The 22,887-nt window shown below is 47.5% G+C and overlaps 3 protein-coding genes across 7 annotated transcripts in view; 1 reads left to right on the top strand and 2 right to left on the bottom strand.

The window, feature by feature from the left end:
- Positions 1-22,887, bottom strand: part of ARSG (arylsulfatase G) — a 106,315-nt gene that overhangs the window by 81,086 nt on the left and 2,342 nt on the right. The gene's annotated exons all lie outside the window — the stretch shown is intronic.
- On the bottom strand, positions 261-2,189 carry LOC123930070 (basic proline-rich protein-like). The gene is made up of 3 exons (XM_045986278.1): positions 2,134-2,189; positions 1,646-1,712; positions 261-941 (listed from the first exon to the last, which is right to left on the bottom strand). Exons 1-3 carry the CDS (start codon positions 2,187-2,189, stop codon positions 261-263), a joined length of 804 nt encoding a protein of 267 aa, XP_045842234.1.
- Positions 951-18,908, top strand: SLC16A6 (solute carrier family 16 member 6). Its single transcript, XM_045984993.1, has 6 exons — positions 951-1,052; positions 7,736-7,974; positions 10,712-10,855; positions 12,259-12,387; positions 14,745-15,560; positions 16,676-18,908. The coding sequence occupies exons 2-6, from the start codon at positions 7,743-7,745 to the stop codon at positions 16,924-16,926; spliced, it is 1,572 nt and encodes a 523-aa protein (XP_045840949.1). The 5' UTR covers positions 951-1,052; positions 7,736-7,742; the 3' UTR covers positions 16,927-18,908.

Raw genomic sequence — 22,887 nt, 5'->3', positions numbered from 1 at the left:
TAGCAGCCGGGCCACTAGCTGTCTGGGGCTCACTGCGGCACTCCCTCCCCCGCGGCCCCACAAGGGGAACCAGGCGCGAGTTGAAATGGGGGGAAGTGGGCGCTGGAGGAGGAACTCCGGGTTCGCGGCGCCGCGCGCGCAGCTCACACCCAAACTGGAAGGAACCTGTTCCGCCCGGGGCGGACGCGGAGCCGCCGCAGCCGCGAGCACCGCGCGTGTTTAGCCGCGGCACCCTCTCCCCGCCTGCCCCCAGCCAATCCCTAGATCCTCCAGGCGCGGGTGGGACTGGGCGGTGGGAGCGCCCGGGCGCTGCGGGAAAGGAAGCGGCCCCGGGGCCCCGCGCGCGCCCGGCCAGGGGTGCTGGCGGAGAGGGTGCAGGCGCCCCGAGCACGCCCGCACTCCCCGCGGTTGGTGCAGCAAAGCGCCCGGGTCCGGTCGGGCCGGCGCGCAAGGCCGCGCTTGGGTGGGGGGAGCGGGGCGGCGGGCCAGGGACCCCAGCGGCAGGGGCGGGGGTGGCCCAGCGGGACCCTGCGGTTGGCTGCAGACCGCGACGCCGTTACCTTCCGTGACCCCCAGCCCGGGCTCCGGGCGGGCGCGCGCCCGGCGCGGCCCCGGTCCACGTGGGCCGGCGCGCGCGCGCCAGGCCGGCCCCCTCCTTGGCTGCGCTCGGCGCTCGCAGCACATGGTCGGCGGCGGCGCGCCCCCGAGGCCGGCGGAGACCGGCTGCAGCCGGTATAGGATAAGGGATAGGCAGCGACGCGGGGCCGGGGCGCGGGCGGCAGCACGCAGGGCCCGGGCGCAGGCGGCCGGGGTGGGGGGCGGGGGGGGAGGGTGTGGCCGGGGTGCCCGAGGCGCGGCCGTGGGTGGGGGGCCGGGGCCGGGGGGCCGGGCGCCCGGTGCTCACCCGCCGGAGCCAATTTGCGGTAGGCTCGGGCCCACGCCTTAAGGGGTTAAACCTTTCTCATGTTACCGAGCGGCTTATAAGGAGGGGGAGGCCAAGCCTCCGCCTTATTGGGAGCCTTTTGGGGTTTATTCTCTTCCCTTCTAACTTGGTGAGTTGGTTTTATTATTTTACATGTTTAAAAGTTTGTGGGGTGCGGGGTTGTTTTTTTTTTTTAATCTGTGTTGGGAGCTTTAATTAATTATTTTGGTGGGGGAGGCGGGAGGAGACCACTTCACATCTTAACATTTTGGAGAGGTTATTCTGAAAAATGTTGACAGTTGGGAATGCCCGGGGCCACCGGGATGACGCGCTCTAGCCAGTGTGGGCAGCTGAGAGTTGAATGCCCGTGGCCCTGGCAGTTGGGGTCCGGAAAATAGCTAGCGGCAAGCTTGGTTTGGAGTGTTCCCCCCGCCCCCAGCCCCGGGCTAGGGGCTTCAGGCCATCGGGTGAGTGGGGAGGTCCGGCTCACCCCTGCGTGGATTTTCCGCATGAAGTTGCCTGCGCGTCATGAGAGCGAAATGTCAGAGGTACCTTCCCCAGGCTTCCGCGCGCGCGCGCAGGCGGGCCACTGAGGCAGCGCGAGGGCAAGTGGGAATCCCTGTGCCCCCCCTTCCGCCCCCAACTGGCACACACACCCAGGGCAGCCAACGTGACCCCGCAGAGGGAAGGCAGGGATTGCCTTGCAGAGCGCGGGTCCCACACCTTGACGGTCCGAGCTGTCAGCGCCTGACGGCTGGTCCCGCTCAACTTCCAAGGTTCCCGGTTGGGGCTTCAACCGCAGGGATCGCCCGGGTGGCTGAGCGGTTCCGTAGTGGCGGAGAGTGATTTTGCAGAGGAAACGGGTTATTTCCTTCAGGGTTTTTTCCTTTTCTTTTTTCCTCTTCTTTTGGAAATGAACCCCCCCCCCCCGCACTGTCCCCTGGCAGACAGGTGACAGATAGAAGTTTGTTAGGTGGCACGGGAAATGTCACCAAACGCGGGGGGCGTTAGTCTTAGAAAAAGCTCCCCGAAGCCAACTGGGGAAGAGCATTACAACTTAACAACCTGGAAGCTGGTTTTGCTTGTGCTGTTAGACGCTCTGCGCCAGCTCCTTCTTGCAGGAGAGGGTTTCTACACCGGGAATGAGATTTCTCAGCAATCTTACTGTTTTGCAAATCCTAATGAGTGTCTTGTCTGCAAAAAAAACCTACCACTTGCTTAGGCTGAAATTTCTAAGCGATGCATCCTTCCATGTCCCAAGCACCATTACGCGGCATTTTTGGGGTCAACAATACATCCTGCCCCAGGGATAAAGAAATACCTCTTCTCATAATTAAGGGAAGGGTGGCCAAGATAGAGAGTTCCAGTTCGTGAGTAAACAATGCAGCCAAGTGGAAAAGCTCCTTCTGTCTTAATGAGTACCACTAACTCTGAGTTTTCCTCCTGTGGTTTCCAAAAATGGACCTTCCTCAGTGGAACTCCTGAGGAGGACACTTAAACTAGGGGTTCAGGTTTCAGCATCATGATCTTGTAAAATGGGTGTATGGGGGTAGCCGATGATTCAGAGCTGCTGAGGCAGACCTCCAGGTTAGGCTGGGGACTTTTTAAATAGAGAATTCCGATGAACTTCACCTAAATGCAGACTGGTTTTGACAACTGGGACTGAAAACAACTTGTCCAAAGCTGCTGTCTCCAGGCTACGCCTTTCGGAAGAACAGTGATTGGCAGGGCTTTTGCCGAGAGCCTTGGCTTGTCCAAGCCATTTCAATCTGAAGGCTGCATTTTGAACTTTGCTCTGAACTGACCCTGGAGTGACGCTCGAATGGTCTGTAATAACCCGATATTTTGCATTCTGGATGCCCCCAAATCAAATCTTTACTCAACAAATGGACTCATGGTGAAGTCCCCAGGTAGAGCAGATTTCCACGCCTTGGCGGAAGCCTCATTGATTAAAAGTTAAGACAACCGATACTCCTGGGAATCCTCCAAACTGCCCAGCGTATTTGGTCATTGGATTTCCTTTGGGGGAACAGGAGGGTGCAGGCAGGTCGGCTGTCAGGAAGCCCCGTTGTAGAATTTTACAGTTGGGAGAGCCCCTCAAGTCTGCTGTGTCTAATCCCTCCTTTACAGATGTTGAAATTTAGGGATTAAGTGATTTCCCCAAGATTGTGCAGCCGGTTAATGGTAAACAGACATTCAGCAAATAATGCCCAGGAGCTTCAAGACAGCAAACCCATGGGCTTTGTCCCAAAGGGCTCAAGAGTTAAGAAGAATGAAAGTGTAACTCAGAGCAAGTCGGGCTCAAAAGCTGTGTTGGAACAGTAGATTCTTAGGGCAGGGCTATATCAGAGACAAAGAGCAAATATCTCCTACTTACTTACCCCCTGACGGCAGGAAATCAAGGAGCAAAGGGATTCTGCCCCTCCCCATGCCTCACCAGTTAGGACCCCCCCTCCCCAATAGTAAACCAATTCCCCTTTCCATAAGCTGAGTTCGCATCACCAAAAAAACCCGAACCAGACAGTGTTTCGTATTCTGGAACTCACAGAGGCTTCTAAGTAACTGAGTTCAAAATTCAAGCCTTTGTTTCTAGCTTTGAGGAGCCGGACACTTTCAGCCAGTTAGCCTACTGAATGAATAAATGTACAAGAAAGGAGAGGAGTCCAGGGAGGGATACAGTCTGCAAGCAGGGACTTCCCCACTTGGTTTTATAAGGCTAGAGCAAGGCCCTGCTTCAGCGGCACGCCCAGACTCCTGCTTTGTCTAGGGAAATTTTATTGAGCACATACTATGTCCAAACACGCTGCCAAGCCGTGGGTCTGGAAAGAGCTGCTGACCACCCTTCTAGGTGCTCGGGACATGCAAAACACAGAGCTTCCCATCCAGAAACCCATCCCATTCAGAAACCGGGTTACTCTATGGTGATTCTAGACTGTGGTCTTATCGTCAAAGCTAAATGCAACAGGAGATGCGACACTTTAGGATGATAGAGGCATAATGTTTGGAGGAAGAGTGGGTTTGGGGGTGTCCTGGTCCCTTTATGATGTTCCCAGTAATGCTAATAAGAAAGCGTCTGTCGCCCAGAAACCTAACAATGCAAGTGAAAGTTCTGTAGGGACCTTGCTTCAGGGGAGTAGGAGGGATGTAAAACAAAGTTTACAAAAACAAAGGAATCGAACTCCAAGAGGGAGCTCAGAAAGTCTACAGGCAATAGCAGTCAGGTCTGCCATCCAACCAGCGACCACAGATCAGGTCTAAGCAGGGTCCAACTACTTTTCACCTACATTCGCAAGAACCATCTAGAATTTGCACTTTCCTGCTCACTCCCAGGTTCTCTGGGCAACCAGGTTTGGCCTGAGGAATCAGGAGTTTGCTAGAACTCCGTGCTGAATATGAGAGTATGAATGGCCAAAGCAGAATGGAACCTTCAAGAGCCTCCTGGCCAACCTCTGTACTAATGGAGGTCAAGGATATTTTGGTCTCTGAGAGGCAGGCCTCACAATCCCTACCTAAGATAACCCCCTTCTGGGCCTTTAAAGTGCTGTTCCTTAGACAGATAGGGCAGGACCCCAGGAGGCAGATCTGATTCTGGACTGTTTAGGTCAAGCACCTTCCCATGGGGTTAGTTCCCCCTTTGCAAAACGAGTAAGATTTTACAATGAGATGGACAAATGAGTTCCAAATCCCCTTTCTGCGTTAACATTCCATCATTGTAACCCCACTGGGCTCCCTGTGGTTGGGGACCCCTCCCGTATTGCACATCCAAACCGCAAATCATAAAGGGCAAAGAGGGAGTGAGGTAGGCACCCATCACCAGAATCTTCTGATGACAGGTAGGAACCCCCTCCTCATACAAGACCTGCTGTCTTGTCCTACATGCAGTCCCAACGAAAAGATTCTTGTCTCTTGATCCCACAGTGGTTTTAGGCTAGAGAGAAATTTCAGTCTGTCTCTTGGGGGGCCTTGATCAGTTTCATCCCAGTGTTTTTATTCAGGTTGGTCCTGAGCCCTAAGGTCGTCTGGACACCCTTCTGGGTTAGAACAACCGTGCTAATAGGCCCTTGGACTTGGTTACCGCTTCTAACTGCTTTTTAGAAACACACCGAGCTCTGGAAGGACACGGCAGATAGTTTTACTACACATTTCAGGTTTAGGATTCCTGTCATTACCATAGACAGAGACTGAAGTCCATAGAGACAGAGACCATCCCTCTTTCACTGGGGTCTCCCCGGTACCCAGCACGGCGCCTGGCCCCCCTCCTAGGCGCTTCGCTGAAAAGCTAAATACCGGCTGTGTGCAGGGGCTCGAGGTGGGAAGGGAGAAGAAGGTACGCAGAGATGAAGGCCCCAGGATTTGTTTTCCTTGAGCTTATCATTTAATTGAGCAAATAAGATAAACATGCCAGTAAACAGTATCCCGTTACTAAGGGATACTGATCTCAGGAAGAGAAGCCCCGGGGTGCAGTGGGTCAGAGGAGGCATCATGTGAGAAGAAAGATTTGAGGAGTCCCTGACAGCTGCCGCTGTAAAGGGGGTACCCAGCCCCCTGGGGGGTGGGGGGGTTTGTTGGTTAACCACTAGGTGGTTAGGGACTGCAGGGCAAGGAGGAGTCCATCTGGACCAGGGCTGGAGTCAAGTCTTAAAAGTGGAAGGGAGAAGGCTGCAGAGAGGGTGGGGTCCAGCGAGGAAGGCATTGGAAGCCAGGCTAATCCGTGAGTTTTATCTGTCCTTCAGAAAGAGGAACACCACTGAAAAAGACTGTGCAGAAAAATGTCCTAACAGCGCCCCATTTCAAAGAGATTAATCGTACAGGACACAAGGGCCCAGTTAGGCTGGTAAAGGAGTCTGGGGCTCCACAGAGGAAAAGCCCAAATGAATGGCCTGGTAGGGGGCACGGATTAGAAGGAACTAAGCTGTGGGCTCGCACCACCTCCTCCCTGCCCTCCCCCCGCCCCCCCAGGGATAAACACTCAATACTAGATAGACCGTATTGCTGGAAAGTACTTATTTTTGGTCTTCTAGATCTCAAGCCCAGCCCCATCTCCTCTGCCGCAGCTGCCCTCATCTTGGGAGGGAGTTTTGGAAGTCTGATGCGGGAGGGGTGTTGTGAAAACCTCCTGTCGGGGAGGACTCCCCGCTTCCACCTTAAATCAGCTGCTTTCCATGTTGGGGAAGACCAGTGGCAAAACTGTTCTCTCAGTGCTCAGCCTACACCCCGAGACATTTAACTGGCCTCCCCCGGTTTGCAAGCGCTCTCAGGAAGGACACACTGACGCAACATCAAAATGCAGAGGTCTGCTGCAGAGAGCATAAGCTTTTTTAAGCATCTTATGCCCTATTTCATTCTATCAAATATTTAACAGTAAAGGACAGAAAGTGAGTATACTGTCCTTTTAGAGACCCAGGCTACGGTGGGAATGGAGGATGAGTGCTACTAAGTTAGGTCAGGTTTGCTGCTTTTAAAGATGTACAGCGTAAACTAAATATTAGATCCGAATCCCAGAACTTGGCAGGTCGACTGGATAGATGAGGTTGTGTCCTCTTATTTTTTCAGTTACCCTGCATTATCAGTAAAACCTGCCTTCGTACTTGAACATGGCAAGTTACAGCCAGGAAAAGGACACCCACGCATCCAAGAAAATTCACCTGTATACAACTGTATGATCGTAGAGAAGTCTTAAATAAGTGTTCCAAGACCAGGGACTGGTATTGTTATAGATACTAATTTGGGGTTGGGCTAAAAACACATCACTGTTTTGTTTTTTCTTTACTTTTTAAAAATTCTTTTTTTTATTATGTTGAATTAGGCAACATACCGTATCCCTGTTTCAAAGCACATGTCACTGCAGGGGGCTCTGCAAATGTGTGCTAGAACCCAGTGAGGAAGAGTCAAGGTCACCTATCCTCCCTCCGGGGTTAAATACGGTGTTTCCCCTTACTAGTGTGTTAGGAGCATAGATCTGTTGGTTCTGCTGTTTGTTGCAGAAAAGCATATTGAGGTCAGAGGGAACTTGGCAAGGTTAACTGGCTGTCCAGGCCCTACGAATCTATACGGCTTTCTCTGGCCACTGTATCCTAGAGTATTTGTCAATTGCTGATACATCAAATGGTGATCAACTTTGAGGAAATTCCTCGTGCTCAACAAACTCCCAGAAGACAGAGTTCTCACGTGTAGACACATCCCCAGGGGACCCCAGATCTTAATCAGAATGTTGCTGACTGAGCGGGAAATGGGATCAATGATCCGAATGGCTAGTAGCATCAAGCAGAGACGCGTAGGGTGTCTATAGGACATTCCCGAACACTTATCCCATAGATAAGTGCTAGATGGAATGTCAGTGGTGGCTAACCTCCCAGTTTCCAGGCTTCATTTCTGATCGACTTGCCTTATGATCAGTTCAAGCTTCCTTTATCTAACTTGTCTTCAAGTTCATGGTCCGCATCAGTGCTTGGGTCTGGTGGCCATTCTGTGTTCTTTGGGCTGCCTCTACCTACGCGGTTCTGATTCCTTTTGCTTGTTTTTCCCACTTATTGTCACAGCTGGAAAGTCTTGCTTCCAGATTCTTTGGGGGGCTCCACAGATAATACTAATACAGAACAATCTGGAAGTAACCCTTCCCAGCTGTGACCATTAAATAAATATATAATTGTTACCCAAAGACTTTATAGTAACTGCGTGTTATTTAAATATTCATCACCCTAAGAAATGGTGGTAAGTAGTTCTTGTCTATTAATGTCGGCTAAACGGTAAGCAGAGTGACCCTCATGCTATTACTGGTCTGAGTTGTTTTTTTTTTTAATTTTTTTATTTCAGATTAAGAATGACCCAAAAGACATCACAGCTTTGTTCCACAGCCAATGTTTATACTCAAGTGCCTGATGGAGGATGGGGCTGGGTGGTAGCTGTGTCTTTTTTCTTCGTTGAAGTCTTTACCTACGGCATCATCAAGTCATTTGGCGTCTTCTTTAATGACTTAATGGACAGTTTTGATGAATCTAACAGCAGGATCTCCTGGGTCATATCAATATGTGTATTTGTCTTAACCTTTACAGGTTAGTACCTCTTCCTGTTTAAGCAACATGTAACCATGCGTCGGTTTTCATTGGCTTAACTACGTAATGGTACCCATCCTGTTTCCGAAGCATTTCCTTCGAGGACCTGAGGGCCCTTTCTAGCCTCAAATAAGTCACAAGGTTTTCAGGAGCTTGGGGATGGCGAGAAACAAGAGATGCCGAAGGAAAGGGCCTGATTTGCCCCCCTGATGACCTTCAGTGTATACATACATGCATTAAACACCTGCTGTATGCACACTCTTAGGACACGGTAGATGACTTTGAGGCCAGCAGTAAACCCCTATCCTGTAGAGTCATTTTCTAAAGAAGCAACAGCAAAAGCACTTGGTGTTCTAGGCCCTGGTCGCGTAAAAACATGTGTGGCAAACAGGCTAGGCACGTGAAATGTGGGTAACATGAGGAAGAACGAGGGGGTGTGAAAGAGCGTATGATGTAAATGACAAACCTCATCCAGAAGGGATGAACCCCAGACACCTGCTTCCCTAACACCGGCTAGCCACCATTCAGGACTCCCACGCCCAGCAACACTGGAGAAAAAGGAGTTTGAGCAGAACTTGGAACACACTCCTTCTCCCTGAGTCCCCTACAGGCCTGGTTCTCATGACGGTCCCTCCGTCTGCCAGGGACCACACTGAGGGCTTCCAAGAAAACACGGCCACTGGACTCACCTCGGAAAGCCCGTGGGGCTGACCTTACACTTCCTTGACTTTACTCTAATATCCTGCCAATGGAGCTCTTACCTCTAAAGTTTTCCTTCTTTAATTCTAATTCGTTTCCAGCCATCTAACAGTGTCTTAAAGAGGCAGCTCCCCCGTCCTTCCCTATCGAGTAACAAACTTCTCTGAAAATACCTAATATTCTGTCTTGCAAGCTTCACAGAAGGGTTCCTAGTTCCGGTTTCACTGAGTATTAAGATACTTAATGTTTTAGTTGGGGAAAGTTGACTTTTTTGGAGTGATAAGTGAATTAGAATTAAAATTTTTCCTTTGTTCATCCAAATAAAAAGAAAATGCCCAAAGCTTTGCTTTGAGCTCTTTTATAACCAAAAACAACAATATGGTCAACAAGAAATTTCCAGTTAATACTATTACACCAGAAAATAGATCTCCTAAATGCTATAATTATAGTAGTTTATGCTTTGAGCCAACAAACCACCTAAAACTGACAAGAGTGGTTTCATTATAGCTGTATTCAATATTGGTTTATATTCTACTAACATGAGACTTACACGCACTAACCCCAACAAAATGTAGTCCTTTTTTCCCTCCTCTATCCAGCATGTTCTGTGTTGCTCTTTTACCCAGTTCTCAAAGGTTCCCCCATCTCTGTATATTCCAGTCAGCGTCAGGGTCAGCCCAAGTAACATACCACTGGGAAACGATTTGTCAGATTTAAATGTTCTGCAGGGTTCAGAGTAGAGAAGCTAAATGAATGACAACTGATCAGCCACTCTGAGTTATTTATCCTGTGGCCATCCTCCTTTTGGGGCGTTCAACGGAGAATTCAGTGACTTTCATACCATTTTCAGAAAAGTCAAATGAAAGCGAGCTAGAAACTGACCCCAAATAGAGCTTTTTTTCAAAAGGAATCCAAAGCAGTGACTATAGAAAAAGAAAGCAATTCAAGCCATCAGGGGAAAAGCCCATTTTTAAGACAGAGTAACAGACATTAACTGCATCTCTAACTTTATAGGTGCTCATGGTGAGTTCATGTCACTTTTATCTAAAAATATCGCTATACATTTTGTATTGTTAGTCTGGCTTCCCTTTAAGAAACCCAGAGAATTTTGGGGTCAGCTGTCCAATTGAGCAAGTATAAGCATTGTGTAAAATGTGTTATGTACCGCACATCATCTCTCCGTGTTCAAGACCTAAGAGAAGCAATCTTTTTTTTTTTTTTAATTTATTTGAGAGAGTGCATACGGGTGTGGGTGGGGGGCGTGGGGGGCAGAGAGAGGGAGAAGCAGACTCCCCGCGAGTAGGGAGCCCCACAAGGGGCTCGATCCCAGGACCCTGGGGTCATGACCTGAGCCGAAGGCAGACACACTACAACGGAGCCACCCAGACGCCCTAAGGAAAGAAATCTTAAGAAAGCTAATGCTTCTGCCTTTGGAGTTAAAGTGTCACATTACAGAGGCCCTTGGGTGGCTCCGTCTGTTGAGCGTGTGATTCTTGCTTTCAGCTCAGGTCCTGATCTCGGGGTGGTGGGATCGTGTGATTCTTGCTTTCAGCTCAGGTCCTGATCTCGGGGTGGTGGGATCGTGTGATTCTTGCTTTCAGCTCAGGTCCTGATCTCGGGGTGGTGGGATCGTGTGATTCTTGCTTTCAGCTCAGGTCCTGATCTCGGGGTGGTGGGATCGTGTGATTCTTGCTTTCAGCTCAGGTCCTGATCTCGGGGTGGTGGGATCGTGTGATTCTTGCTTTCAGCTCAGGTCCTGATCTCGGGGTGGTGGGATCGTGTGATTCTTGCTTTCAGCTCAGGTCCTGATCTCGGGGTGGTGGGATCGTGTGATTCTTGCTTTCAGCTCAGGTCCTGATCTCGGGGTGGTGGGATCGAGCTGCAGGTCTGCTCCCTACTCAGTGCAGCATCTGCTTGAGAATTCCCTCTCCTTCTCCCTCCGTCCCTCCCCCTGCTCCCTCGCTCTCTCTCTTTCTAAAAAAAAAAAAAAAATCGTAACATAAAAAATAAAATATCACATTATGGTCCTTATCCGCAGCTCCCCTCTCTGCTGTCCTGAGCACCCGCTTCGGACACCGTCTGGTGGTGGTGGCCGGGGGCCTGCTTGTCAGCACAGGAATGGTGACGGCCTCCTTCTCCCGGGAGCTCTACCACATGTATATCTCCATCGGTGTCGTATCCGGTAAGGGCTGTTCCCGGGCTCGCAAGTTCAAATACCCAATCAGAAGAACAAGGAAGGGGAAGGAGGGGGTCTAGCCCGCAGAATCCTTCTGTCTCCCTTTCTCTCTCTTTTTTTTTTTCTTTGAAGTTAATAGTGTCCCAGATCAGTGGTTCTGAACCAAGATGATGGACTCCAGAGGATATGGGAAACTCCTCTTACTGCTGCAGAGTGTTTGACGGGGTTTTTAAAAAATTAAAAAAACTTTAAGAACCCCAAAGAATTTTGGGGTCAACTGTCCAATTGAGCAATTATAGGCGTTGTGTAAAATTTACCCCTGAGGGGCACCTGGGTGGCTCGGTGGGTTAAGCCTCTGCCTTCAGCTCAGGTCATGGTCTCAGGGTCCTGAGATGGAGCCCCACATCGGGCTCACTGCTCAGCGGGGAGCCTGCTTCCCCCCTCTCTCTCTGCCTGCCTCTCTGCCTGCTTGTGATCTCTCTCTCTGTGTCAAATAAGTGAATATAATCTTTTTAAAAAATTTACCTATGAGAAAGAAAACTTCTCTCTTGCATGAGTTTGCAGCCAAAAGGCATCGTTTCCACAAAGTAAAATGTGAATTTCTTTAGCGGGTATTTCCACAATGGGCATGCAAGGCTTCTGGGGCATAGCGGAGAGCGTAGCAAGAAAACTTTATTCCCTTTAAAAGCAGTCCGCGTGGTACTTACGAGGATATACGTATATTGTGAAGATTTGCACTTCTCCTATGTTTCTGCACTTAACAAAGCTCATTTATTTCCAAATACAAGTCGTCTTTAAAAGCTATATTCGGTAACAGTCTGTCCGTTGTGAATTGTAGAAATGGGGGGTGGGGGGCAGAAAACAGTTTATTCTCCTAGCATCCCCAAACAATGGTTATAGCTTCTCTAGACCTCTAATGAAACCTATTTATTTTATTTTATTTTGCTTAATTTTTTGCTACAGCACCTTTTTCCAGAATGAAATTCTTGGCTCCCAGAACTTATGATTTAAAAAAATAAATGCCTCCTGCCCCACCAAATAGTTTATAATGGCAGCTTCTATTTCCCCTTTTGCCTAGCAATTATTTCAGAAATGGACTGTTTGGATTGCCAAGAGATTAGATTTTCTGGTTGTTAACTTCTTTGGTATCATTTTCAAATTGTCATGCATTGTGACCAAAGTCCCTGTTGGCACATAATCTTTTGGGAAACCAAAAATGTCCTTTTGACATGGCACGGAATATTAAAAAAATAAATAAAACTAAGAGATTCCTAAAAGCTCATACATACATACGTATGTTGAATTAATTATTAAAACAAGAAGAAACACAAAAATCCCGGCTCTTTGAATGCATCCTTCTGGGATCAGTAGGTAGGGGGCTCTGACTGCTCTCCCTGGCTTTCTTCCAGGTTTGGGATACTGCTTTAGCTTCCTACCAACTGTCACCATCTTATCTCAGTACTTTGACAAGAAGCGTTCCATGGTCACTGCAGTTGCTTCCACGGGAGAATGCTTCGCGATGTTTGCTTTCGCCCCAGGTAGGCGGACCGCAGTCGTCCACGGGGGCCTCTGGGCTGGGGGCAGCCGCTCGGCAGCTCCCGCCAACGGGGGGGCGGAGGGGGGACTTGAACTCTGTGCACAGGGAGAGGTTATTTGCCTTCTGTCCTCCAGCGCATTTGTAAGATCTGTCCTCCCTAATTCCGTTTTAGGATTTCGGGCGCCATTAATACTAATCCAAGTTGACATAAATAGGAAGACGCAGGACATATACTCAGTGGGAAGGTTTGAAACCTCCGTTGCAAAATAAATGCCATGAGGATCTGAGGTCATTCATACTGTGATTTCTCGTTTAAAGGACCACGTTCAATGTGGATTTAACATATGCTAATAAAGTTAGTTTTGTTATCTGTGAGTGGGCAATCTCACAGCAAAAAAAAAGAAAAATTTATTCATTTATTTTTTAGAGAGAGAGAGCACGTGCATGCATGCTCGTGCATGAGGAGGAAGGGGCAGAGGGAGAAGGAGAATTTCGAGCAGGATCCAGGGCCAGCCAGACGCGGGGCTCAATCTCACGACCCTGAGATCATGATGGGGGCCAAAATCAAGAGTCGATCGCTTAACTGACTGAGACACCCAGGCGCCCTCACAGCAAAATTTTTATCGCTGTTTTTTTTTTTTTGCTACCTCAACATCAGGAGGTGAATTACACTCTAACGAGTGGTAGACGGTTAACCTTGGAGACCCAGACTCATTTCTCACTCTGCCGTTTCTTCAGAATGGGTCAGCAGATGATGCTTTGTTCAAAGGAGATAATATAGAAGTATTTAGGGGTGACATGTCCTAATGTCTGAAGCTTTTCACGTAGTCAGAAAACTGAATGCGTGTGTGCATATAAATGTATCGGGAGACAGGCAGAGAGATAGGACATGTTAATTATCGAACTTAGGCGAAGGGCAGGCAGGCACTTTACTGTCCACATAAAATTTTTCAAAATAACATGTCAAGGGGAGCATCAGTGCTCCTGAATGCCTCTGAGGGTAGAAACCATATCTTGTATCTTGGTCGCCTTTGTTCTTTAGCACGGGGCATCTCCCTGGGTCCCGGTAGGCCCTCAAGACATGTGAAATGGAGAAAGGAAAATTACACCCACTTTTTGCCAGATGAGCATACCCCCAAGCCTTGGGGTGCCTGGCTGGCTCAGTGGGTACAGCCTGTGACTTTTGATCTCTGGGTTGAGTTCAAGTCCCACATTGGGCATGGAGCCTACTGAAAATAAATAAATACCAAATAATAATAATAATAATAATAATAATAATAGCCAAGCCCAAAGTATTTTGCCATTGGAAGTTTCCCACATGAATGGGAGGAGTGGGAGGTATAAAATAAATGCCCCCCCACAAGGAATGTGGGGCTGCCTTGCTAAGCTTATCTTCTGGATAACCAGCTCAGTGTATCTTTGTAGACATGCTCTCAAAGAATTAGATTATAATAAAATTCTACTGAGTATCATTTAACCTTTCAGGGTTGATTACGAGATATTTTCAGTCTTGTGAGGCCTGTATTGTTTGATTATCACTGTGGGGCTCTAGGCTTCCTGTGGCCATCGCGCCCCCCGCCCCCTCGCCAAACCGTGTCCAGCAGCCGAGGACCAGCTTCCTGGTAGGAAGGAGCAGGACTCTGGTAGTAAAGGACAGTCTGTAAGCAGAAACCCTAGAACCCTGGCATCATAAAATTCTGGGATAACCAGGAGCTCTTGGAGTCCGAGTTTATCCTTCTATCCTTCTACTTAACCCATCACGACTCAGGATCGCAGGAGTGCAGGGACAGTGATCAAACTCAGAGGTGGGAAATTCTATTTTTAAAAGCCCAGGACAGCGAATACCGTGGGCTTTCACGGGACCATGAGGAGCTGTCAGAAGCCCTCAGATTTGTGGTCCCAGCTCAGAAGCTGCCACTCGGCGAAGCTGCCACTCGGCGCATCAGCCCAAGGAGCGTGGCTGCACCCGGGGGAGGCTTTATGATCCGAGACGGGCAGTGGACCGGGTTTGGCCTGCGGGCTGCTGCTTGCCCAACCTGCAAGTAGGTCACCAACTGATTTCACATCTTACCCCGCTACCTGGCAAAACGCACCCTCCAAAGCTCTGCTGGGGACCTCGGCCACCGAGCATTGCTCTATAGCTAACCATCCCTGCACCCGTTTTCTCCTTCCCTTGTTCCTAAGAGCATCGGCTCTGAGGATAAAGGCTACAGGGCAGGTGGGCTGCATTCGCACGGCTCAGTACATCCCTACAGTGGTCCTAAGTCTGAACCCCCATGTCGGCTCGCTGTTTTCTCCCGGGTCTTGAGTCGGTTTCTGACCTTCAATTCTGCTTCCTCTCTGCCCCCCTCACCCAAGCGATCACGGCGCTGAAGGACAACATCGGCTGGAGGTACAGCCTCCTCTTCGTGGGCTTGCTGCAGCTGAACATCGTCGTCTGTGGGGCGCTGCTGAGACCGATTATCATCCGAGAACCCGGGTCCCCGAAAGCAGCCACCCACGAGGGTCGGAAAGAAGTGCAGTATATGCTTGAGAATGAGAAAACTCGCACCTCTATAGACTCCATTGACTCAGGAGTAGAACTAACTACCTCACCGAAAAATGTGCCTAGTCACGCCAGCACAGAACCGGGACCGAAGGGTGACACGCAGCAGGTCCTCGTGGGGACAGGCCCCAAGCCAAGCGACCAGACAGCCCCTTTGTTAGACTTCTCAATCTTGAAAGACAGAAGTTTTATCTGTTATGCGTTGTTTGGTCTGTTTGCCACCCTGGGGTTCTTCGCGCCTTCCCTGTACATCATCCCCTTGGGCATCAGTCTGGGCATTGAGCAGGAGCGGGCTGCTTTTCTGTTGTCCACGATGGCCATTGCCGAAGTTTTCGGAAGGATCGGAGCTGGCTGTGTGCTCAGCCGGGAGCCCATCCGCAAGATCTACATCGAGCTCATCTGCGTCGTCTTGCTGATGGTGTCTCTGTTTGCCTTCACCTTCGCCGCTGAGTTCTGGGGTCTCATGTCATGTAGCATCTTTTTTGGTTTCATGGTTGGAACAGTCGGGGGGACCCACATTCCGCTGCTCGCCGAAGACGACGTCGTGGGAATCGAGAGGATGTCTTCTGCTGCCGGAGTGTACGTCTTCATTCAGAGCATAGCAGGCCTGGCCGGACCACCCCTTGCAGGTAATTTAAATACGTAAAAGACATAACCCTTGGCTACTCTTGGCTTATGAATTGTGCTTGCTTCTTGTTACAGTCTTTAAAAAAAAAAAAAAGGCTGCTTTTTATAGTCCCATAGAATTTCAGAGCTGGCAGCGTTAGAGATGATCTGAGCCTGTCTTGAGTTATAGATGAGGAAACGGAAGGTCACAGTGTGTCAGCCAACAGTCATATGGTAAATGAGTGACTAGGTCAAGATTAGAACCCACGTCTATAGTCCAGGCTGCCCTGGGGTTTTTTTTTTTTGCTACCCTCTTGCCTTAGCTGTGCCAGAGGGCACCCATCCATGTATCACCCACCACCCTCTGCCTTTGGCACAGCAGCGCTGAGGGACTTTGGCAAGTCATTGCCCTTCTAAGGAAGGGTTTGAGGGCAGGGGGCACAGAACATATTCTGCAGATACTTAATTCATTTCTACGCAATAGTTCTCGTAGGAAGGACTTGGGTGTGCCTCATACCTTAGCCCTAAAATAGGTCTTCAAATTTTGTTACAAGAAATCTCTTCCCACCTTTTAAAAGATCCCTGTCTAAGTGAACCCAAGGGAAAATAATAAGGCTCCTCCTTCTCTTTGAAGTATTTCCTTTTCAAAGAAGCATGCAGGGGCCACTGGGTGGCTTCGTCGGTGGGGCGTCTGCCTGCGGCTCAGGTCGTGATCTCTGGGTCCTGGGATCGAGCCCCGTGTCGGGCTCCCTGATTGGCGAGGAATCTGCTTCACTCTCTCTCTCTCTCCCCCCCTCCCCTTCTGCCCCTCCCCACCACTCATGCTTACTCTCTCACAAATAAAATCTTTGGGAAAAAAAAAAAAAAGGGAATCTAACTGTCCCACGTTTTGTTCTGTACGAGGACAGATTAGCCCGGGAGGAACAGGCTAGCAACCCCGTGGCCTCCGCTCTATTGGTCCCGAGTGACTTCTCCCCAGTCTAGAGAAGCTGCCCACCTTCACCACCCCTGTTTCTTTAGAAAACGCAGATAAAACAGGATGAGGCCAAGGCATGGAGAAGCTTCTGCACTCGAGCGGAGCCTGGGTGGGCGAGGGACTGTGCCCACGCTGCTAACGGCCGTGAATATTCTCCCTCAGGGCTGCTGGTGGACCGCAGCAAGATTTACAGCCGCGCCTTCTACTCCTGCGCCGCTGGCATGGCCGTGGCTGCCGTGTGCCTCGCACTCGTGAGACCGTGTAAAAAGGGACTGTGCCAGGGTCACCCTGCGGGTGAAGGACAGGCAGAGAGTCCTCGTGGGAAAGCTTTACAAGACATACCTGAAGACTTTCTGGAAATGGACCTTGGGAAAAATGAGCATAAAGGTCACGTGAAAATGGAGCCGGTGTGACAGGCTCCCCGGGCAGGGCCGCCACCCCGTTGGCCGGGAGGCAGGTGGACGGGGGTGGCGGGGGGCACAGGGAGGTACGGGGGCTATCCACTCTCCCCACTTTTAAAGCTACATTTTAAAGGGATCGTACATGAGAATACCACCAACATCCTTTTTTTTTTTTTCCCCTTTTAAGTTTTCCTGTTCGATTGTTTCTTAAGCCAAAACAAAAACAGCCCAGCACTCTTCTGTACGTACGTCTGGTTGTGTGCAGGAGCAGCCGAGAGGGACAGAGAAGGACCCTGTGGCTCACATTCTGGCTTTAAAATAGTGACGTGAAATGGTAAAGTGGTTTTAAGAGCTCTTGCGTGTGATAAACAGCTCGCTTACAAAAGGACAGCTAGCCCAGATCACTGAGATGAAATTGGCCACTCCAGACAGACAGACAGACAAAACTTAAATCATTTTTAAAAATTTCTGAGGGACTTTTTAAAGCAAATTGCTTTAACACCCCTTGGAAAACACTGAGGTCTCCATTCGCGGACCGTGGCCTCTCCGTTTTTCAAATATTCCATGGGAATGAAGTACAGTTTAAGACCAAACATTTGGTGAATAAACAGAAATTTAAAAAAAAAAAAAAAAAAAGATCCATAACTTGAACTTCATCAATGTGAAGATTACCACTTCTTTTTATGGCCAGTCATTACCAGAAGTATTTCAACACGGAAGATAGAGAATGACATTCAAAAATGTGTTTCCTGTTGCTTTCAATTGCTTAGAAATGTGTGACTGTACTGTCTTAATTTAAACCACTATTTATTATTAAGTTATTCTAGGATGATTAATCAAAAGAAATAAAATCTGAGACCTAAGCATCATTTTTACCTCCTTTTTGCAATCCTTTAATTGCCTCAAAGAATACTTATCTTGTAAAGTCACTCTCGTAAGAGGGTTAGGTTGTAATGATTCTTTGGTTTGGTCAAAGGCCACCTGTGCTGTTTGAAGGGGAAAAAAATAATCGCCTTAGCTTTTTAAAATAATCTGTTTTATCACCTAAGAATACTTGAGGATCTCCTCTGATCGGAATTATATTTCATTGAATTGTTGAAGCATTTCTGATTTTTTTTCTTTTTGTAACCACTAACTGTTGAAGCATTTCTGTATTTCACATGGGGTAGCAGAGACGTGTGTTTTTACCATCATGAGTTAACAAGTTGCAATTTACATCTTATATAAACCTTGATTGCTCTAGTTGCCAGTTATCAGGTAACTGCTCGCTGTTGGTGTGGGGTTTTTTGTTGTTGTTTGTTTTTGGAATTACACTACATGTTTAAGTATTTCTCATTTTCTCATTTTTCTGTAAAGAGGGCAAGTGTGGCTACTTACTTACACGTACTGAATCTCACTCTCCAGGTGATGGTCGCTCGCTGCTCTATATTTTACTCATCTTTACTGTTAATTTATGACAACTCAGGGGGAAAAAATGTAACAAGCCTAGTTTGGTTACAGGTACACACAAGCTTGAATATTTCTCTGCACTGAAATGAAAGTAGCATAGCTCTTCACCACCTGCTACATTTTGTATAGCATTTTATCAGCCATAGAAATAGGACAATCTGGAAAACTCTCGGGGGTGGGGGAGAAAATGACAAAGTGTCTGTCGCAGACACACTTACATCAAGGTGGATGTAGCAAATCTCTGTCACTGCTTGAGAAGGACTTTGAGCTTGTGGCAGTCTTGCAAACTTACATGACTTCAGCACTTTACAACATTTTTTACTATGAATGTTCAATACAATTTAATATTTATAACTGATTTCTGAGCAACAGGCTCTAAGTCCATTCTGTTAACTGCATGAAAAAAAAATGTATGCCAATTTAAGTATGTCAATAATCAGGTTTTAAATGTTTGGAAGAAAATTAAAACAGGATTGCTGATTTGTTCTGTATTCGTGACATTCTGGTACTTCTAGATTTGCAATAAATGTACGGCTTTTTTTTAATTAAGAGACTGATTCGTTTTTTTTTTTTTGTATAGACTCTGGCATTCATTGTTTGATCCAACGCAAATTACAAAGCTCAAGGTAGATTCACTTCAAATAAATAATTTTTTTTCACGTTTCTGCAAGATCTTTTACCTCTACGGGGGACACACAAACATTTCCAAGAACTGTTTGTTGAACTTGATTATTTCTTAATGAAAAATATATGAATGAAATGAGATTGTGGTCACTGTAGAGTAACAATAGCTAAGTAATAAATAGCGGAGATTATATCTAGTTACAGACTAGTCCTAAGAGCTACTCCGCCTCCAAGTGACCAGCATACTCTCCATGCCAGGGGTCAGCAGACTTGTTCAGGAAAGGTCCAGACTGTAAATATTTAAGGCCTTGTGGGCCATGTGGGTTCTGTCACAATGACTCAGCTCCATGGCTGCAGTGTGAAAGCAGCCAAAGATAATAATATATAAAGTCATGAGCATGGCTGCTTCAATAAAAATTTATTGATGGATACTGAAATTTGAATTTTATCACAAAATATTATTTTGAGGGGCGCCTGGGTGGCTCAGTGGGTTAAACCTCTGCCTTCAGCTCAGGTCATGATCTCAGGGTCCTGGGATCGAGCCCCACATCGAGCTCTCTGCTCAGCAGGGAGCCTGCTTCCCCCTCTCTCTCTACTTACCTCTCTATCTACTTGTGATCTATCTCTATATATCAAATAAATAAAATCTTTAAAAAAAGTTAAAAAAAATATTATTTTGATTTTTTTTCAACCACATGAAAGTGTTACCAAAAAAAAAAAAAAAAAAACACCTTATTTGCTTGTGGTCTGGAAAGAAAAACAGGCAGTGGGCTGGATTTGGCCTGCGACCTGCAGTTTCTGACTCCTGCCCCACGCAAAAGCGACCCTGGAAGGCTCAGGCCCGCTAGGGGCACCTCTCTGGAAAGGAACGTCCTGGTAGGAAGGATCATTGTGGTCAAAGTGGCATTTGGCTCACAGGTGCCAGAAACAGGAAAGATCAAACAGCTGACGGCACATTAATCATAAGTTTTCATTTCCTGGGATTAAAGAGATTCTGCTCCAACCTTGTTGATTTAATGATGTTTCACGCTAAATGAAGACTACTTCCCTCCTCAAAAGTAAAATTATTCCAGTGGTAACAATGAGTTAAGATCATGTGCTCTTTTAAGACAAATGCACCCTTCATGGGTACAGTGTTTCCAAACCTTTTAACAAAGTTACCAGTTTTGTCCTCCCCTGCTGTGTAATGTAGCTTTTGTACATTTCTTTGCCTGTCCTGCAGCTTAATACCTGGTGAAAAAATAGAAAATAGATCCCGAGTCAGGGTTCCCATGGCCCAGTTATCCATTCAAGTCTCCTAGACATATTTATAACACTTAGATTTCCATACTCTTTCTCAAAAATATTTGAAATAAATAATCATGTATGCTTATTTTAAAAAGCTCCCAAGTTTCAGGCTCACTAACAGGGATTTAAAGTTCAGAGACCATTGCCTAAACGTTATGATCTTTACTTGAAACGACCAATTTAAAGACAATTCAGAAAAAAAAAAAAAAAAAGACAATTCAGACTTGTTTTGTGCTAAAAGGTTAATCCTATAAGTATACGTAAGTATACGTAGCATTGAGAAAAGAGAAGCTGGACTTGGCTTTCCAATTTGTCTTTGATAACAGATGTTAAACAGAGGGCTGCAATGTCCCAACAGGTGGGCCAGCCACTGTATAAGCAAGGAAACTAGCTCCCCCTGGTGTTCGGCTTCTGTAAGGACTCCCGGGGGGTGCAGGAGAAGAAAAGAGACAAGTTTTAGAACGCACAACACTGCTTTTCATGGAAGAAAATCTCTCCCATCCAAATCAAAATTACTTCAGTGATTACGGATTTCCTAGAGGGAAAACTGGCCAGCAAAAGTGATGTTCCAGAACATCTTGTCTACAGACGTGTTTTAAACAGAGCTCAGCAAATATTACGGAGAGAAAATACACATTGTGGCCGTGTATTTTATTATTTAGACACTTTTCCAGCAACTCAAGAAAAAGCCTGGCAACTGTACTGACAGCAGTCTACTCCCCTGGAATTCAAGCAAAACTGTAAGCCCCTTTTCTACACTGACACCTCCTGTTCTAAGATCCGACTGTGCCCCTGAGCTCCAGACTCACACATGCCAGTGTGATGGCACCTGGGGCCAACCAGCCATTTCCAATGTCACGTGTCCTCAGCAGAACTCTTGACCCTCCTCCCCAAACCTGCTCCTCCACAAACCCTATTGGCTTTACTTTCTAAATATATCCAGAACCTGCTTTTGCCGATTCTACCAGTAACCCTGATCCAAGCCAGTATCATCCTAGCCGGATTATGGCAATCATCTTCTAGCTGGTTTGCCCAATTCCGCTATTGCTTTAATTTTCCTGCTTTAATTTTCCAGACAGAAGCCTTAACGATAATCCCCTGAAGGCACAAATCAGTCACAACCTCATTTAAAACCTAAAACCCCTAACAATGAGTTCTTCATGAACTGCTTGCTCTTATCTCCTTCCCTGCGCCTCTAACTGCACTGGCCTCCTTCTTGTTCCTTGAGAACAGAAGCCTCGTGCCTTACACCTGTAGTTCCCGTTCCCTGGTCTGCCCTTCCTTTTGACGTGTACATGATGTGACCTTTCAATTTGGTCTCCTCCAAACGTTCCTGAGAAGGCATTCCTATTCCTACCCTATCCAAGACAGTACTTGTTTCTGCCCTTTACCCTGAAAAAAAGTTCTACAAGTATTTGTTTTCACTCATTAACCAGGCCTCATCCATTCGCACCTTAAGGTAGTGGGGGTCTTTTTTTGTTATTGTTGTTTACTGCTACCTCCCAAGGCTTTGAGCAGGGCCTGGCACCGAGTAGGTGTTGCTCCAAAAATATTGTTCAATGAATGAATGGGTTTATTTCTCTCTGGCTTTTTCAAGAGGAAAGGACATGGTATTGATTTACATTTAGAGCTCAAGACAGTCTGGTGCTGCTAGAGAGCAGCTGGGTAGCTCCAAGGCATTGAAGGCTGTGATCCAAGCCCACTGACCCAACAGCTGAGGCTGGGCATCTCAGTGCCCGGCAGGAATGGCGTATGCACCACTCAGTGGTAAGGAAGAAAACATAGATCCATCTCAGACTAAACAAACAGCGGGAAGAAATTACCCCGGAGGGAAGGTGTGCAGATGGAGGGCCCAGTTTTAACATACTGCTGAAGCAGATTTTGTTTCAACGTAACCTATTTTCCAGTAGACTTTTTTTTAATAATGCTTTTTTTTTTTTTTTTTTTAATGCCTCCATGGAGAGCAAGTGCTTTTCTGGATATTGGGTCTCTTTTTTGGTGCTACAGTAGAGTCCATGGATTGATTTCTCTGATTTTGGGCAACTCCAGATGGCTCCACTTGAATAGAAAAGAGGTTGAAAGAAAGTTTAATCTTATAACTACTTCTATAAACAGTCCGGGAGGGAAGGGAAAAAAAAAACCAAAACAACGGTTAGGTTTCTGGCTCGTGGTATGTTATTTCTTATGAGGTCATGGAGCAGAGGGAAAACAAAGCAGAATTTGTAATTAGGGAGACTCGGACCGGCCCATCTTTGCGTTGGTGCTACTGCGAACAAGTGTACTTCGCTGCTGCAGGCCTGTGTCTCCGTGTGTGAAATGAACTGAGCAGGATCCACATTATTCACACTCTACAATCCTGCATTCCAAAAGTGAAAACGCGTTTAGAGGACAGACCAGGCCCTTGGCAATGGGAGACAGTGCAAACAAACAAAAAAGCAAACCAACCCCAGCGCCTCAGGAAGTAACAGCAAGATCTAAAAGCCAACCGAATCCTTCCAGCGTTCACACCCCTTCGGCTCGAAGGGCAGCACTCCCGGTACTGCCAGAAGGCGCGCCAACCCTTTTCCTCCAAAGAGCCTTTCCTGTGACCTCCTAGCAATTCCGCTTCCGAGC

Source organism: Meles meles, chromosome 18 (assembly GCF_922984935.1).
Source record: "Meles meles chromosome 18, mMelMel3.1 paternal haplotype, whole genome shotgun sequence".
Taxonomy (NCBI): domain Eukaryota; kingdom Metazoa; phylum Chordata; class Mammalia; order Carnivora; family Mustelidae; genus Meles; species Meles meles.
The sequence above is the reverse complement of the archived record's forward strand: the minus strand, read 5'-3'. Positions and strand labels throughout refer to the sequence as shown.